This window comes from Castor canadensis, chromosome X, assembly GCF_047511655.1.
Source record: "Castor canadensis chromosome X, mCasCan1.hap1v2, whole genome shotgun sequence".
Lineage (NCBI taxonomy): Eukaryota > Metazoa > Chordata > Mammalia > Rodentia > Castoridae > Castor > Castor canadensis.
In genome coordinates this window covers 125635170-125650890 of record NC_133405.1, presented here as the reverse complement: position 1 = coordinate 125650890, position 15721 = coordinate 125635170, and the positions used below count along the sequence as shown (strand labels likewise).

Below are 15721 nucleotides of genomic sequence, written 5' to 3'. Positions count from 1 at the left end.
CTTCATTTGCTCCAAAATTTCCTCCTAGTCCCTCCCATCATAGACCTTAGGATGGAATGAAGTTCGGGGCAGTAGAGTTCTAGGCTTTGGCAGTGGAGGGAAGGGGCCCTGCTAAAGCCACTGAGCCAACCAGCCAGTACAGCCACTTCTATGGCTGTCAGGTTATAGGATTCAGAACTGCTGAGACACTAGGCAAAGGAGGTCACCTGAGCACTTCCCTGGAAATAGCTTTACTTTCAAATCAGGCATTTGTCCGATCATGTTACTGTTTCCGTAAGAAAGGCACCAAACCAACAAAAGACCATCACTCAGGTCAAATTGTTCCAAATGAAAAAGACATTTAAAAATTATCCGGGCAACACTGAGCTGTCCTCCTCATGTCAGGAAGGAAAGTCAGCAACCCCAGTTAGTACCGCACCACTATAACACAGTCGAGCCTCCTACAACATTCACGCCCATGACCTTGGATCAACATGGCACAAGATAAACACAGACGCCCATATGGGAAAGTGGGTTAGTGACTGGGAGAACAAAGCTTCCCGGTCCTGACCTTTTGCTCCATGAGCTGGAAAGGGCAGCAGAGAAGCTGGAGGGAGACCTTCAGGCCCTGGAGAAAGAAAGACCTGAAGTTCGTTCTCACCATCACAGAAGGAAACACATGCTCACCCAAGGTGGGGTCTGGCCTCTCAGTTGTTTTGTCATAATTTTAAGGGAACTGGCATGCACTTACCTTGTGCAAAGCACTTATTGCTACCAATGGTTTTTTTTGTCACTGTTATTTTTCTCTAACTTCCTTAAGGGACACTGAGAAATACTATCTCATAGGTTCATTTTAAAAATAATTATGAACCTAATAATAAAACATTCTAAAAGTATATATAAGCATAGTTACTTGGGCCACCCATGAGACAATACTACCATGGCATGAGGCTGGTAGTCACCTATGGAGATGTGGCTATACAGGTGTGGCTGTGGGTCACATCTTTACAATGATAAACTTTCTGTACTTCAATGGGTTAAGATCTGTAAGCATTTGTCATAGCCTTTCAGTATAGGCCATAGTACAGAAGGGAAGCTGAGGCAGAGCCCACTGGTCTGCCCTTCCTTTTTCTGTTCATTGGGGTGGACGTCCTTACTTGACTTGGACAGCTGGTCATCCTGGGAAATGCCGAGCTCATCCGAGTCCCCTGACAGCTCCTTGATGAAGTTGGAAGGAAACATTCCAGTCTTCCCATTGAGAACACCTTCCCACCATCCTTCCTCTACCTATACAGATGCAAAGAGAAGAACAGAGATACAGGGTCAGGTTAGACATGTCTCCTATCTGTATGGTGTAGAGTGGAGCCCACACAGGAATACAGGGTGGACCCAAAGCTTAAAAGTTACCAGGGAACCAAAGAGCAGGTCACACAGTCATGGAATTCAGATTAAGGAAGGTTAACCTGGGATCCACAAATATAAATTAACACTTCATTTTCATTAGCCTCTAACTGAAATTTGGTAGTTACTTTGATTATGAATATAGGAACGCGCCAATATTACAAGTACCTGTGACTCATCACCAAAAAAACAAAAATCATGGTTATTTTCATTTCACATCACAGATACTGCAGCTATTTTGAAATATCATTTATGCTCAATGTTACTTTGAAATGTTGGTATAAATTGTTACCCTTGCTGGAAGACATCTGTTATTTAATATATTAATAAGAAATAACGTAAGATTAATATGTCTAAATCTGCTTTTGAAATAGGTTGATATCGACTCCAAAATAAATAGCTCCCTTTATAATTGTAGCATTTTATTTTATGCATTTAAAATCATTATTTAAAAACTGCAAATGGAACCAGGCATGGCTGTTCACACCTGTAATCCTAGAACTTTAGGAGGCAGCGGTGGAAGGATGGTGAGTTCAAGGCCAAACTGGTCTACGTAAGTGAAACCCTGTCTCAAGAAAATCAAGGGCAAAAAAAAAAGTACAAATAAATTTTAAAAAGAAAGGAGAAAGCTAAGGGCTAAGAATGTAGCTCGGTAGTAGAGTGTTTGCCTGTCATTAGCAAGGCCATGGGCTGGATCTCCAATGCTGTAAAAAAAAAAAAAAATGTGAATGGTTCCCCCAGACTATCAAAACTACAGTCTACAAAAAAGAATAAATACTTAAGAATCTATTGGCAAAGAACTCGATCAAAGGTAGAAGGATTTCCTATAGGTTTCTAGATGACCCTAGAATGAACTGGAAGGGGATGAAGGTTGGTCTGGAGGGCAGTGATGCTGCAGGCATCTAGTTAGGGAGGGAAGGCTGGATCAGGGAAGCTGTGAGATCAAGGTAGATTCAGATGTGAAGGCTTGAGCAATCAATTAGCTGGGACAGTGAGAAAAAGGTAAAAAACTGTCCCAAGATTTTTGTGATGGTGCCACTAACATAACAGCATGAGTCAACTTTCTGGAGGAAAACAAGGTCATTTTGAGAACAAGCATTAGATTGCCAGTATGATGTGGAATACAGAAAGAGACCTAGAACCTTTGGTACGTGCATGTATTACCAGTCCAAATCAGAAGTACAATTTAACAGCTAAAATAATTCAAACAAAAAGAAAATTCAAAATCAAAAGCCTACCCTGAAACTTAGCAGTTGTGTGACCTTATTTCAATTTTTCCTAACAAAATGAGCCCCCTTTGGGCTTGATCCATGCTAAAAGTATATGCATAATGGTTCCCTACTAGGTGCTGGGGATACAGAACTGTACTAGACAAGTTTTTATTTTTCCTGAAGAAGGTAGCAATCTACCAAGATATAAAGGTGTGCCTAAAAAACAAGCAATACAAGGTAAATAGATGAGGAAAAAACCATGACAGCAGAAATCAAAATTGTTATACCAAGTTGAGCTCACTGAGATCTGGGATATTGAAGGAAAGCTTTGAGAAATGAAAATCAAAATAAAGAAGGGCCTTTAAGAAAGGAGAAACAACAGCTACGACTGGGGAGGGGGTACAGGGACGTTCCAGAAAGGGGAGAGGAGCTAATGAAACCTGTGGAATGGAGACAACCAGATCAATATGCTTAGAGCATTTGTTAGGGAACTCATGGGGAAGACTTGCAGAGTGGTGATTACATTTGCATGACCACAAAATCTTAGGACAAGAATGCAGACAGCATGCACAAGTGTCCCAATGACTGTTCAATACCAACTTGTGACATTTAATAGCATTGCCACTGAATAGCAGTCCCATGTTTCTATGCCAACTCAACTGATATGCATTATTCTTTCAAGGAGCTTTTTATAGGATTAAGATGATTATAAAGGTTTGCTACGAGCTTTATAAAGTTCTGTACAAAGTCACAGAATTTGTAGCATGGAGTCCTTTGTGATTTTCCCAAATAAGGAACCATAAAATAACCTTTTTCCTCCCAGGAATCACAGGGCAAGAGGAGAAAACTAAGGGCAAGAACCACGATTGAGAGAGGTAGTGGGGGTGATCTAACCAATGTACAATATAAGCCTATTTGGAATTGTCACAATGAATTCCCCCTGTACAACAAATATATCCTAGCAAAAAAAAAACCTAAAGCATTAAATTTTATTAAATGTATATGATATGTAACACTGAGATCAACATAAAATATCTCTTAATATAAACAACAACAACAAAAAAAGAATCACACATGCGCTATCTGGCATAATCCCCACTGCTCAGGGCAGCTGGACCAATTCTGTGCATTCAGTTTGATGATGTCTGAAATGTTCCTGTTCCTGGTAATAAGCAGCTCTAGCCCAGGATCCTGGGAGAAAGTGCTTCTGACGTGTAGGATCAGTGGATGCCTGCTGGGAAAACAGGGGTATCTTCACCTTGCCGTGCCCCCAGATGCCTGTTATCACTGTCAAAGCACAGTCTGAGAGGCCTATGGGAAAACGGCAGAGGTCTATCATTAACCACACAGCAAATGGAGGGGCAGACAATAAAATCACACTCATCACCTGGGGGATGCATTTCCCATCACAGGCCCCACAAGCACAAGGTGTGTTTCTTTGTAAGGTAAGCCCTTCATTGTGGGGAGGCCTGACCCCAGGACCAATGAGAGCTATTTCTGTACTATTTCTTCCTATAGCCTGCTGCTTTGGTCTTAAGATTGAGCCTGAAGATATGAGAAAAGATATGATCCTCACTCTCAAACTATCCCTCTTTTGAGAAACTCTAGTTCAACTTCTACATAAAGACAAGGACTCTTGAAGCCCTGAATATGGTCTTCCTTCATCCATTTATTCCAGGAATAAAGCATAGTGCCTTGCACTGAACAAATGAATGAACAAATGAAAGACAGAGAAATCATTGGGAGAAGTCCTCCATGGCAGCCTATCAACCCTGATTCCCCCATAAAAGGGTTTTTTTTGAAGGGACCAAGAGACCCTAACTATATTGCTACTTTCTGTGTGTGAAGGGGGTGGGAAGGAGGGAGGGAGGGGAAAAGACAGGGAGGGAGGGGAGAGGAGAACAGAGAGAGAGAGGGAAAAGGGGAATGGAAAAAGAGAGAGAGAGAGAGAGAGGGAGGGAGGGAGGGAGGGAGTTTCAGAATGCAGGGCTTTGTACATGCAAGGCAAGTACTCTATCATTGAACTACATACACAGCCTTGCCACTGTTCTTAATTGGTTCTACTCATCCAAGCTTCTGTGGTCCTCCCAGTGCCACCAATCCCACTGATAGTTAATGAACATCTATCTTGTACTGCCTCAGGACCTTGGGACAATTCGCTGGTGAATAAAACAGATAAAAAGACTCCATCCTGGAGAAGCTTGCATGGCAAAAGAGGACCATGCAGAGCCTGTACTATTCCTGCTTAGAAATCAAGCTGTCTTATCCTGTTTCTGTATTTAAAGAAAGAAAGAAATATGACCCCTTATAATAAAGTAGAGATTATGGATGCCACCAAGGGCTTACAACTTCTATCCCCAGGAAAGTAATAAAAGGGAACAAATGCCCACCTTCTCCCCACAACCACCCCATCCCCATTCATAAACAGTCTTCTATAGGCCTTAGCTCTAGGCTGAGAACAAACGCCACCTGTGTCCATCTGTGACCAATCTGGCCAGTTCTAGGGCCCATGACTGTGCCCCAAGAGCAAACCCTGCCTATGGCCCAGAGCTGGGAGCAGGGAAGCCACCTCGTGCTGTTTGAGAAAGGCCCAGTAAAACCACTTAAACAGTTTAGATTCCAGTGCCCAACAATTTCCATGTCTTTGCAATCAATAGCATCTAAGTGGGTTCAGAGCCCAGGGAAGTGGTTTATAGATCTTAACCCCACTAGAAGTTGAGGAAACAAAGGTTTGAATTTCAACAAACCTTTTTTGGCGAATTTGAAATTTGAATTTCAAATTTGTACAGTTTTCAATTGTACAAACATTATCAGCATCTGTTAGGTAGGAAAGAGGATGTCTGGGAATGAAAAGGTGATAAGCTTTCCCATGTTCAGAATTTCCCTACCTAATTCTGAACAGTTCTTATTTATCATCCTTGAAGGGTTTCTGTTTTGTTTCAACCTGTTAGTTGTACTGAAAATGGAACAACAGGTGTACCAAGTCTAAAGTCTACCCGAGGGTAAAAGTAGCCAGAGAGAAAAATCCAATTTAGGGCTGCAGTAGCTTTTTTCATTCAATGACTACTTTGTTCCCCAAACTCCAGTTAGCAGCAAACTGGAAGGGTGGGTGTGGGGTACACAAGGGAGAATGAAAGAGAGGCACATGGGCCAATGAAGTTAGCTTTACTGTTCCATGAATGGTTCTCTTGCCGTAAAGAAAACTGACGCATCAAACTGTAAAAAGAAAAGCCTACACCTTAACATTCCTAAAATCTTCAAAATTTTTCCAGAAAAAATTAAATGAAAATTTTAGTACTAGTCATTTCTCCTACCTGTGAAAGAAAAAAGATGAAGGTTTTTTGGGGAAAAAAAAGCATTAAAATACTATAAAAATATTAAGATCATTTTTAAAGTTTATTTAAAATTGAGATATAACTTCCATAAATGTACAGATCCTAATAGTACAGTTGGCCAGTTTTGGCTAAATGCCACACCTCTATCAAAAAACAGAACATTTCCATCACTCCGGAAAATTCCCTCGTGCTCTTTCCCAGTCCTTCCACACCTGAGAATCACTAATCTGATATGAATTGCCTTTGATTGGTTTTGCCTTTCTAGAATTTCACATAAATGTTCTAAGACATAGTTTAACTCCTTCAATACTGTTTCAAAAATATAAAGTATTAAAAATATAAAGTATTTCTGGAAAACAATTATTCAATATTGTTTCAGGGCCACTTCCTGAAAGCATAAGCACATACATTATTTTCTATTTTGGTTGCTTTAAATAACTAACCCTGTTGACTTCAGGATATGGAAAACGGGTTGTGTCAAATATAAACAAGCATTATCTAGGTCCTAAATGCCTGGGCCAGTATTTCCCCCCAATTCTTGTGTAGTTCACCTCTTTCTGGCTGGGCTCAAACACTCCATATGCACAGAGGTAATTTTTATTCCCTGCTCTCATTCTTTTGAGAATAATCCTATTTCATGTGAGAGGGAGACTTTAAAAGAGAAATCAACAGAGAAATTGGAAGAGAAATGATTTAAGAAAACATGTAATTTCTACATAAGGCTTCAACAATTCTCCCCAACAAGACAAATCAATATCCATGATTCTCATCAGAATACAAAGAGTTTCTGGAGCCAGCCACGATAGTGTACAACTGTAATCCCAGAACTGAGGAGGTTGAGACAAGAGGATCTTGCATTCCAGACCAGCCTGGCCTACACAGTAAGTTTTAGGCCTTGACTACATAGTGAGACTCTGTCTCAAAAGAAAGAAAAGAAGAGAAGAGAAGAGGTTTCTGATAGGGTAATAGGGCTTCTGGAGATATCATTCAGTAGTGTTTGATAGTCCCATCCTTCAAAATAGCCATGAACTATTCTACTGGTCCCCAAATTCCTAAATGACTCCACTAAGGGTTTGCCATCACTTCAACTTGAAAATAAGAATAAAGAGGAAATCAAACCAGAAGGATGAATCAAAAGCCTCAAGTTTTGTCCTGTCTCTGTTTCCCAGTGAGAACAGCACCTGCTTCACATACTCCATACTTGTTCCAAATGTTCACAGGTTGCCCCAACTTCAAAACAAGGCTGTACTAACACTCTTGTCCTCCTTCAGCCCAGCACCCGACATGGTACAGCCAGTGCCTGCTGAACAATTAATACAAATACTACCCACCTTTCATGTGTCCAGTTGTAATTTCACCTATTCCGGCATCTTCTTCACACTCAATGAGGACTGCTTTTGATTCCTTGCTCATTTGTAAATCCTATCATTTGACACTCCAGTCACACCATGAAGTTTTAGTTCTCCTCTCTGACTAGAACAAGCTTGCCTCAAGATGTACATTCTGCTTAGTAAATCTCTGTATCTCCATAAACACAGTTCCTTTCAGAATGTAAGTACTCAAATATTTGATAAATTTCACAGCTTCACAAATCTACCATAAATACATTTAAACTTGTGACTGTTACTTTTATATGCCTGTGGCCTGTTTTATGTGCTGATGATTCAAATCTAATCGTGTTCTCTTCTAAATATGGCTTCTCTCTTCATAACATGAATGTGTTACCATCTCTATACACTGGGAAATCCAAGGTGTTCACACCTCAGTTATTTGAGGAAAAAAACTGTAGAACAGCTTGAATTCTTTGGATGATCAAATTCCAATACACAGAATTTATATTACTGTTACTTTTTAGAAAAGGGATAGGAGTTCCTCTAAAGCAAGGCAGTGTCTTAATGGGGAAGAATGAAGGCATGTCTGGATCAGTTATTAATCAGCTTCTTAATGAACTTGACTTCCCATGGGCAAACTAACAGAGGTTATCTTCCTGAGAAAGTTTTGAAGCATTTCAAGGCCTATTTAACTCCAGCTGAGTAAACAAATCTCCTTTCTACAGGCATAAGGAGGAGGATACAGATGTAGGGGGTTTTTTTGTTGTTGTTGTTTTTTTAACACTTAAGTTATCATCTTCACAAACCACAAAGCTAGGTTAGGTTTTAACTCAGAGACTGCAGCCCTCTATCTTCAGCCAACCTGACTAGGAACCACTGAGAAGTACCTCAAAAACTAACCATAAGGAACATGTAAAAGCAAAAATCTCTGAACATCCCTTAAGTCACCACTGACACAGAGACTGGTTAAGACCAAACTCAAATCCAACACAGGAAGAAAAGCAGCACCTTCCCTGAACTCTAGATGATAACAGACAGAAGAAAACAGTAGCTTCAATGTACTCTTCAAAAGCAAAAACAAAGGTGCCGGTAGCTCACGCTACTCAGGAGGCAGAGATCAGGAGGATCATAGTTCGAAGCCAGCCCAGGTAGAATAGTTCATGAGATCCTATTTAGAAAAAAACCCATCACAAACCCCAGCACTGCAAAAAAACAAACAAACAAAAAAAAACAAAAAATGAACCTCCAGAAGCCTGCAAATGCCGTTTCTCCTGGTAACTTTGTCCTCATGTCATGTCTGTTCTTTCATTAGGACCTGGCCAGCACTTCTCTGTCTTCTCCACTTGGGACCAAAATGACCCAAATGTGCATTCACAACAACTTCTTTAAAAATATAAATCCAGGAATTCACAGTTTGCTATTGTCCTTGCAAATTGGTAGCCCAGTTCATTTAGGTTTGCCATGATGGCTTTTCCCACAATAGAACCACCTCTCTCCAGCAAGGAGGCAGAAGCATGGTAGGTATTTTCTCAAGCAACCACGACTTTGCCAAGTCTAGGACTGCCCCTCGCTCTCCGTTCCTTCCCTGAGGCTACAGGCTGCAGGCTGTAGTTGCCCCTGCCAGATAGGAGAGCTGTTCACCTTCCCAAGGACCAGGGTTGTTTCTTCCCAAACATGCTTAAACCTGTTGCTTGTTATTGGGAGCACATGCTTGGTTAAAAAGGACAAATATATATAGATGTTAGGAGGGTTAGCAGTTTCAAGAAGGGATAAGTAACAATGTGAAGGTTAAAAAAAAACCTGCCAAATTAAGTGTGGAAAAAAACTAAGAAAGATTGGGGATGGAGAGCTATAGAAGAATATGTTGTTATAAATCCACTTTAAAGAACCAATGGGAATCACAGAGGATACACTATGGATGCACAATGGAAGGAACTCAAGCCAGCAAACTCATGTTTAGGGAAAAGGCCTTGCCCCTATATCATGATATTGTTTTGATAGATGACAAATTAATATATATTGTGATATTTTAAGCTAAAATTAGATATTGGAGTAGATACATATCACTTTTTTTTGGTGTCTTCACTTGACTCAACTGTTTTCAAAAAAACTAGTCCAAAAGGTTAGATCAAAAAGAATTAACCTAGAAGGTAACACACATGCACAGGAAATTAATGTGAGTCAACTCCCTGTATAGCTATCCTTATCTCAACCAGCAAAAACCCTTGGTCCTTCCTATTATTGCTTATACTCTCTCTACAACAAAATTAGAAATAAGGGCAAAATAGTTTCTGCTGGGTATTGAGGGGGTGGGGGGGAGAGGGAGGGGGTGGAGTGGGTGGCAAGGGAGGGGGTGGGGGCAGGGGGGAGAAATGACCCAAGCCTTGTATGCACATATGAATAATAAAAGAAAAAAAAACTAGTCCATACATTCTAAATCCTTCTAACAGTTGTCTATCAGGGCCAAAAATGTATGTGCATTTTTGTGTATACACCTTTGCAATACTATAGAAATTAATCTATTAACCAATCACCAATATAACCTAATATGTACATATACAATGTTTCATTTTTATTAGTAGATTGATTTGATAATATTACAAAATTATTATGTTCTTACCTTGATCTGTTGCTGTGATTTAAAAGTTTTTGCTTATTTAGGGGGAGTTGTTTATTTTTAGTCTTCAGTGGAATTAGAGAAGGACTACCCATCAGCACTTATACAACATTCATTCCCAGAGAAAAGGGACACTGACAATGGCCCAATAGCTACAATATTACAATAGATAGGAACAACAGGAAAGTAATTATTGATATCATTTTAAAATATAGAGTAAAAGGCCAGCTTTTACATTTTATGTAATTATCACAGACTCTAGCTATTTTTCCTTTTCCTATTGAAGCAAACCCAGAATGCGGCATAGCATTCAGCTGGGGATGAGTGGAAAGGAGCTGGAATTGCAGGTGGTAGCAAAAGCTTCCCTTCATCTAGGTGAGTGCAGTCACAGCACTGCAATGGCTCCTCTCCTTCAGCAACCCACACTTGGTTTCCCTGCAGTAACGGGCAGGTAAAAGTGGGCAATGTTTCTCAAACATGTATTAGTCATTTCCTTGTCTTGATTTGTTTTCTTAAAGCAATATGACAACAGTAAAAAAAAATCATCTACTGTGACAGGACCACTTTCAATTCTTATTCCCTTTCAGTCTTCCATCACATGCATATAGATATATTTTACATGATTATATCCTAGCTATGCAATTTTGTGTTCTAATCTGTTCATTTATTTTGAAAAAAACTGTTTTCATATTTCCATTTATTCATTTACTTATTCAGTGAGCATTTATCAAGGTGCCTATTAGGTTTCAAGCACTATTCCAGGTACCATGAATATAAAGACAAAACCCAGGTTCGTGCCATTGAAAAGCTCTCAGCTTACTGGAATGTAACAGATAATTATAATGCAAAGCATCATAATAAATATATACTTAAAGGTCTGTGTATACCATCTTAATGGCTTCCCAATCTTCTAGCTGGATAATACAACACAATTCTCTTTCATTATCACAAGCACTACTGCAATTAACATATTTTCCATGTATTTTCTTCTTTTGTTTGTTCATCATTTTCTACAGATAAATTCTTAGGAATGGTATCACTGAATCAGAGCATTGTTCAGATATTTATAGCTCTTGACATACCTTGCTAAATAACCTCATATACGGATCATACAGATATACAAATTCACCAGTTATTCTCAGCTGTGCCAACAATCTTATCACCAAATACTATTTTATTAGCTTTTCATAAGTAGAAACTCACTGTTGTCTTAATTTGACTTTTTTTTAATTCTTTTATTCACATGTGCATACATTGTTTGGGTCATTAAGAGCAGAGTGGAACATTTTCACATAGTTAAGATTTCTCCCCCTTTATGAAGCACGTATTTATGGCAAATTTATCTATCATTTATCATTGTTCTGGTAGCTTCTAGTCACTGTGGACACCCACAGTCTATCATTAATTAAAGCAGAAAAGAAAGCTGGTGGCACTGGGCTGGAATTTCAGAGGTACTTAGTACTTAGTGTGCAGGGTTAGAAAGATAATGGCTTTAAATGGCCCCACATTTGACCCCAATTGGTGTGGAGGTATTCCTCACAGAGAAACCATTTCCTTAGAGAGAAAACTCAACTGGATAGTCTCAAGGGTCTCTGAGTTCTAACATCCAATGTCAAGGCCAGTGGGCCTGTGCATCTGCAGCAAGAGCTCCTCATGGCTGGGTGAACAGGTGAGTCAGATAGCCACACAAGGCAAGAAAGCTGCCCATCCACTTGCTTACCTCTCCTACTACCTCTATGATGTCCCCGACTTTCAGCTCAAGTTCATCATCATTCTGGGGCAGGTAGCTGAATGCCACCTGGCATCGGCGCCTCCGTCGCTCGCCTGGATGGGAAAAGCAAAATATTTAGATACTGCTTTTCTCCCAAACTAAGGTTTTGAAGAGAGGCTTCCTAGGCATGCAGGCAAATTAAGCTGACTTATCTCAAATGTGCTCTCTGGTACATGGCTAAAGGCACGACAGCCCTAGTCTCTTAGAGAGGGGCATTAGAAAGCAGAGCAATGCTTCTTGGTCTTTGAAAGCTGCTGGGTCAGAAAGGCATGGATATGAGAAACCAATCCATTGGTGCAGAAGGCAAAAACCCCACCCCCAAAGCACTGGAGCACAGTGTTGCCTTAAACAGTTTTCCACGGATGGAGCTTTATATTTGCTGTTGATTTTTAATGAAAGCTGATGTGATGTGGTAGAGAAACAAAATGGTCTGCTTCTAATGCTAGCAAGGCAGAGGGCACTTCCCCCAAATGTGCAAAGGCAAGGATAAAGTGTCCCGGCCGCCTTCTTACTAATCATCACCATTTCAACATGCTGGAGACTCAGGCTTGATAAGTGGAAGCTGATTAGATTTTAGCCTGTTCTTGATACCGTTTCAAACGTCCCACGAGGGTCAACAAATCCACTTCTGTTCTCTTCCCTTGGTCCCAGAGGATCCATTAACAGGATCCCTGGCTGCTTACACAGAATCAACTGAAGCAAATCAAGATAAAAGCCAGGGCCACACTTCACTTGACCAGAGGACACTGAAGGTTACACTGTTTCACTCACCCAGAATAGCCCAACTGTAAGCCTCTGACTTATAACTGGTTCAAGTACAGACTCAACTGTCCACAGCACATCCACACCACACGTGTGCATTGTGAAGAGAAAGAACATGCGTGGGGGTTGTGGTTGAGAGACAGACAGATTTACAGATATGCAGCAACGGCGGCTAAAGCCAGGGAGAGGTGGATGGGAGCTAGGAATTGCAAAAGACATTGCTCAAAGGCTTCTTGCTCACAGCTGACCACCTCACACCACTCCATGCCACCATATGGCCTAGAAAACCAAAGGGATCAATGACATCAAAGAAACACATTTAGAAATGCTGAAATTCTTTTGGGGTACTGCCTCCAGGGATTTTCTTTTCTAATCTTCCCTGAGGAAGGAAGTCCTTGGAGGGGTGGATCACAGGGCACATTAAGACCTCTCCACATGGCGTTACACCACAGTAGAGGGAAGGTGTCTGCGCTAAATCTATGTGCTCCCTGATCAATATTTTTCAAAAGCCAGTGGCCTAGTTCTGTCTTCTATTTTTCTCTGCCTATATCACGCTAGGATAAGAGCAAGGTTGAACATAGGAAGAGGACAGTTGGGAATCAATATCTTGTCTAATCAAATCTTTGGTGACTACACAAATGATCTCCACCCCTTTGCACAGTCACAAGCTGCCAGATCTTAATAAGAACAAATGTAGTGCTCACAGGCCCATCCCAGGTGAGCAATGTGGCCTGTCAACAGGTTGAGTAGTGCAACCCTAAAGAGGGCCTGACTCTCTCTGGGCCAAAGGACACACTCCACCTTGCTTCTCCCAGGCAGCAAGTCCAGAGGAGTGGTATTCCAGTACAAAGAAGGACAACACTAAAATTAGGCATGGTGGTACATGCCTGTAATCCTAACACTCAGGAGACAGAGGCAGAAGGATCATAAATTCCAGGCAAGCCTAGACTACATAACAAGATCATGTTGTTAAAACAAGCAAACAAACAAACAAGAAAAGAGCACCACCACACACTGCTCCATGACTCCTGACATCACATCACAGAGGGAAAAATCAAGTGTTCTGAGTGATAAATGATACAGAGCTCTCATTCTAGCAAAGAAAATCAAGGTGACAAGGCAATCTTGGTACCCTCTCCTACCCTGTCCCCTTAAGATAAAGTTAAATGACTCTTTAAGAGCTTCCATTTTCTACATGTTATGTTAAAATGAACTCAGACACAAATCTGAACATGATACAAGCAAAATAACAAATGTCTGAAAACTGATGCTCACAACCTCAGAAGCTCCAAAGTCCTAACCAAAGTAACTTAAAAATAACATCTGAAGACCTAGTGTTAGCTAAAGCCATAAAACTTATATGTAAGTTCGTATCTCAAAAAAAAAAAAATCCCTCCGGAAAACATAGCATCTAACCCAACATTGCTCAAATGGCAAATGCGAGAGTGATATTCTTAGAGAAAACACTAATTCAACAGATTCTACACCTGAAACACAATCACCAGATTCCTCTCAAACTAAATCTTTGCACTGGACTTCCATAAAGGCCTGCCAGGTATCAGAAGAATGATGTATTCGCTAATTTCTCTCTGCCAGACTAGTCAATATTTCTTTAAAAAGCCTCTAAAAAGGTGACTTAACTGGTAGCATAAAGTCCTACAAAGCACATGGCCAACATACCAAGAAAATCCCTAGGAGGGCACAAGAGAAGAACTCAGAGACAGTTGATGGCAAAGGCCATCTGACCTGACCCCGAGCAGAAACGGTTATTCCCCCAACATTGGGATGGCTTGTGACCATTTCTAAAGCACTTCTGAAACCCATCACTGTATCTCATCCTGTCAACCACATAAATTAAAAAGAAAAGAACTAGGATGAGCAGCCATTTTGCAAATGAGGAAGCCAGAGCTCAGTAACTTACCCAAGACCACCAAGCTAGTAAGCGGCAGTATTTCCTTGGCCTGAGGTCACAGCTCTCTCTTTAGTCCTGGATAAGCCAATCTAATTCATATCTAGTTCCAAATTCTCTGCAATCTATGTTAACCGCTCCTTGCAACACTGTAATATCACCCAGGTCTTCACCATGATTCTCATTATAGGGAGCTCTCAAACTCCAGAACTGCTTCTTTGCCAGGTCTCAGCTCTGCATAGCACTGACTTGAACTTATGTGCCAGTTCTACTGAGCTACTGACCCCAGTGCATGGGGGATGCACGAAGTTGGGAGAAACTGTATTTCAGTTGCATATATTTATCTCTATAAGGAAGTTTAAGGCTGTCATTTGCCATTTTTCCCTCTCCTTGAATTTCACTGACGTTTACTAGTGCATCTTGGCCTTCCTCAAAGAGATAGGGAGACAACAATGTCATCTCCTTTTAATAGCTAGTATAAACTAGAGATAAAAATGTTTGACTTGCTAGGATTTGGTAGTTTGAGCTACCACCTTCATGTCCAGATGAACTGGGCAATGGAGTTCTTAGTATAAATGCCAGTTTTATCATTACTGGCATTACTTTTTTTTATAGAATAAATTGAGTCTTGAAAGTTTGTTTTTAATTATATATATTTGCTAACCATGATCAAAAATATAAATCTAAATTAGAAAAAGTAGAAAGTGGAGAAAATACATGCTTTTCCTCATTCAGGTCAGCACCATTGCTACTGTACTGTGTCACTATGTGTGTTTCCTAGCCAGGGCCACTTAACTCCTTATATATAATTGAAAGAAGGAATATGCATAACACACATGCAGATGTGTATGCACACATGATATACCAAAGAAACTGGAAAAAAGAGGACAAGGCATGTTTGATACATTCCTATGTTATAGCTATATAGTACGATGGCCATGAAAAACACATGCATGAACATGCACTCATGCAGGAACACAGGCATACCCTCAACTCTCTCACTAGGGCCCATAGCCACCTTCCATTCATAACAAGCTTTATTTAATAAAAGAACAGCAGCTAACATTTATTGAGCACTTATTAAGTGCCTGAGATTGTTAAGCATTTTGCCTGTATTAACCCATTTCATTGCACACTGAACCTTTGGGAGAGATTACTGGCCCCCTTTTTATAGACAAGGAGATTGACAAGACACAGAGATGTAAGTATTTTACCAACGGTCTTACAGCTAGTAAGTAGAGGGTATAGGATTTCCAACCAGGTGATGCAGTTCTAGAGACACTGCCTCCCATGCCTCTGGCTGTTCTTAAGAAGAAACTCAGCTCTGTCTTGAGGTTGCAGAAAGGACTAGCTGGGCTAACAGGGTACATGGTTAAAAGAGGAAATCAGGAAGTGAAAAACCACA

At 40.5% G+C, this 15721-nt stretch overlaps 1 protein-coding gene across 14 annotated transcripts in view; it reads right to left on the bottom strand.

Moving 5' to 3' along the window:
• The window catches only part of Sh3kbp1 (SH3 domain containing kinase binding protein 1), a 328667-nt gene that overhangs the window by 156990 nt on the left and 155956 nt on the right, over positions 1 to 15721 (bottom strand). For 8 of the 14 annotated variants that reach the window (XM_074063114.1, XM_074063107.1, XM_074063117.1 and 5 more), the window contains 2 exons: positions 11595 to 11698; positions 1137 to 1266 (listed from right to left, as the gene is read on the bottom strand). In XM_074063114.1, the coding sequence (XP_073919215.1) occupies positions 1137 to 1266; positions 11595 to 11698 (234 nt within the window). Of the gene's footprint in view, positions 1 to 550; positions 608 to 1136; positions 1267 to 11594; positions 11699 to 15721 lie in introns of those variants that run through there. The other 6 variants (XM_074063111.1, XM_074063105.1, XM_074063109.1 and 3 more) reach the window with 2 other exon arrangements.